Source organism: Tiliqua scincoides, chromosome 2 (genome assembly GCF_035046505.1).
Source record: "Tiliqua scincoides isolate rTilSci1 chromosome 2, rTilSci1.hap2, whole genome shotgun sequence".
Taxonomy (NCBI): domain Eukaryota; kingdom Metazoa; phylum Chordata; class Lepidosauria; order Squamata; family Scincidae; genus Tiliqua; species Tiliqua scincoides.
Genome location: NC_089822.1, coordinates 120451684 through 120453809, shown reverse-complemented (window position 1 = coordinate 120453809; position 2126 = coordinate 120451684). Strand labels below are relative to the sequence as shown.

General features: G+C 43.7%; 1 protein-coding gene across 1 annotated transcript; it reads right to left on the bottom strand.

Moving 5' to 3' along the window:
• Positions 1 to 599: 599 nt before the first annotated feature.
• LOC136641659 (olfactory receptor 13H1-like) lies at positions 600 to 1532 on the bottom strand. Its single transcript, XM_066617641.1, has one exon. The coding sequence runs from the start codon at positions 1530 to 1532 to the stop codon at positions 600 to 602; it is 933 nt and encodes a 310-aa protein (XP_066473738.1).
• Positions 1533 to 2126: the final 594 nt, after the last annotated feature.

Sequence of the window (2126 nt, the reverse complement as noted above, 5' to 3'; positions counted from 1 at the left end):
ATGGGTCAGGCCCTTAAGTCTCCTCGGACTTGAGCCACCTCCTGAGCTCCCCAGGAACAGGGGTTGGAATCTGGCATAACTTCCCAGCCCCACCTCCTTCTCCCTACCCGCCTGCCCCCCAACCTCCCTCTCCCCACCCCAGAACGCCTCCCTTCCGCCTCCTCCCCACTCACCCCAGGGCCTTGCGTCGGCCTGGCTCGGCTGAGTGCTTCCGTCGGTGCGGAGGCTTATGTCAATCTCCTCAGGCCAGCGCACCTAGCCAACTCACGAGGAGGTGCAAATATGCTTTATGGAACATTTGTGATCCTCCTAGACTGGCGCAAGGGACTTGCACCAGCTTAAGTCATTCTCAGGATTGTGCTGTTGTTCTCATCCTTCTTGGATACATGGAGAAAATACTCCCCTAGTCCAACACTGCAACAATGTAAGAGTAGTATTCATATAGAAAAATTCAAGGAACAAGATCAGGTGAAATGGTTTATTTCAAGACAGAGTTGAGAAAGAAAAGGAACACACATCAGAACTTCATGACAGGAAACTTTAAAAGAAGAGAGTTTTTGTCACCAAATGTCATTTCTTTGCTCTGGCAAAGGAGAATTTCATTCTGAGGGTTTCTTCCCAATCACTCTGTATATAGCACCCTTTACATCCTTGTTTCTCAGGCTGTAAATTAGGGGATTGAGCATAGGAGTCACCACCCCATAGAACAGAGAAATCAATTTATCTCGATCGGAAGATGATTTGCTCTGAGGTCGCAGGTACATGGACATGGCGGAGCCATAGAAAATGCTGACTACAATGAGATGAGAGCCACAGGTGGAGAATGCTTTGCTTCGACCCTGTCCTGAGCGGATCTTCAGTACCGCCATGCCAATACGAATGTATGTCACCATGATGAAAGTGAAGGGCATTACTAGAACAGGAATTCCACTAGCAATTGTGTAGATCGCATTGATGCGTACATTGGAACACCCCAATTTGTAGACAGCCTGGGTTTCACATGAAAAATGATTGATGATATTAGGACCACAGAAATGGATTGGCATGAAGACTATACGGATCACTATTAGCAGAAAAGCACCAATCCAAGATGAGGCCACCAAACTGATGCAGAGCCTGTGGCTCATGATTAAGGTATAATGAAGAGGGTGGCAGACGGCGGCAAAGCGGTCATAAGCCATGACAGCCAAAAGAAAGCACTCCGTTATTCCAAGAAAGAGACCAGTGTACATCTGGGTCAAACAACTTAGGACAGATATAGTAGCCCTGTAAGTTAAGCAGTTGTTTAGCACTTTGGGTACACTACTTGAAGTGTAGAAAATGTCTATTACAGAGAGGTTGCTGAGGAAGAAATACATTGGGGTGTGGAGGTGGGAGTCAACAATAATGACCACCACCATGAGACCGTTACCCAAAAGAGTGAGGGAGTAGACGAGCAGAAGCAGCCAGAAGAGCGCAGCCTGAGCTCTGGGGTGATCTGAGAGCCCCACTAAAATGAATTCTGATACGATTGTCTCATTTTCCCTTGTCATAGCCTTGACGTGTTGCCTGTGAGGAATGAAGAAGAAAGTTGTTGGGGATTTTCTTAGTTGTTTAGAGCAAAGTGATGCATTTCAAAAGGCAAAGGAGGAGTTTCTACAATGTTATAGGTCAAATGCATTTAATTAATACTGAGGGTAACATAATGATGTTATGTAGTTCTAAGGCAACAGAGGATTCCACTGGAATATACCTAGTAAAATACATCAGTTTTAACTTTTGCAATCCTCTTCAGGAGTTTTGGGTGAAGTGAGCTGGATCTTTAACACTGTGCAACACAAAAATGGATTATGTTGAATTGTTAATGTTTCTTATACAATTCAGAGGCACTGATTCCAATGGTAAAATTAGATGATTTGTATCATCAAAACCTTTTTTTGTTATCTTAAATTTTGTGTTTTAATACATGTGGTATTTTACAACTACATAGTGTAAATTGTGGCTATGCTATTGATGTTATGCCAAAAATAGCCGCATTTTTGAAATCCTTCTGCCAAAATTCATAAAGATCCATCACACGTTCTGCTTCCATAAATAACTTTGTGGCACTGTAAGTAGTGTGCTGCTTCCTGGTGTGTTGAAGCCAT

Coding starts and splice junctions, on each gene's coding strand:
- LOC136641659 (XM_066617641.1), bottom strand. CDS start 1,532: ATGACAAGGGAAAATGAGACAATCGTATCAGAATTCATTTTAGTGGGG.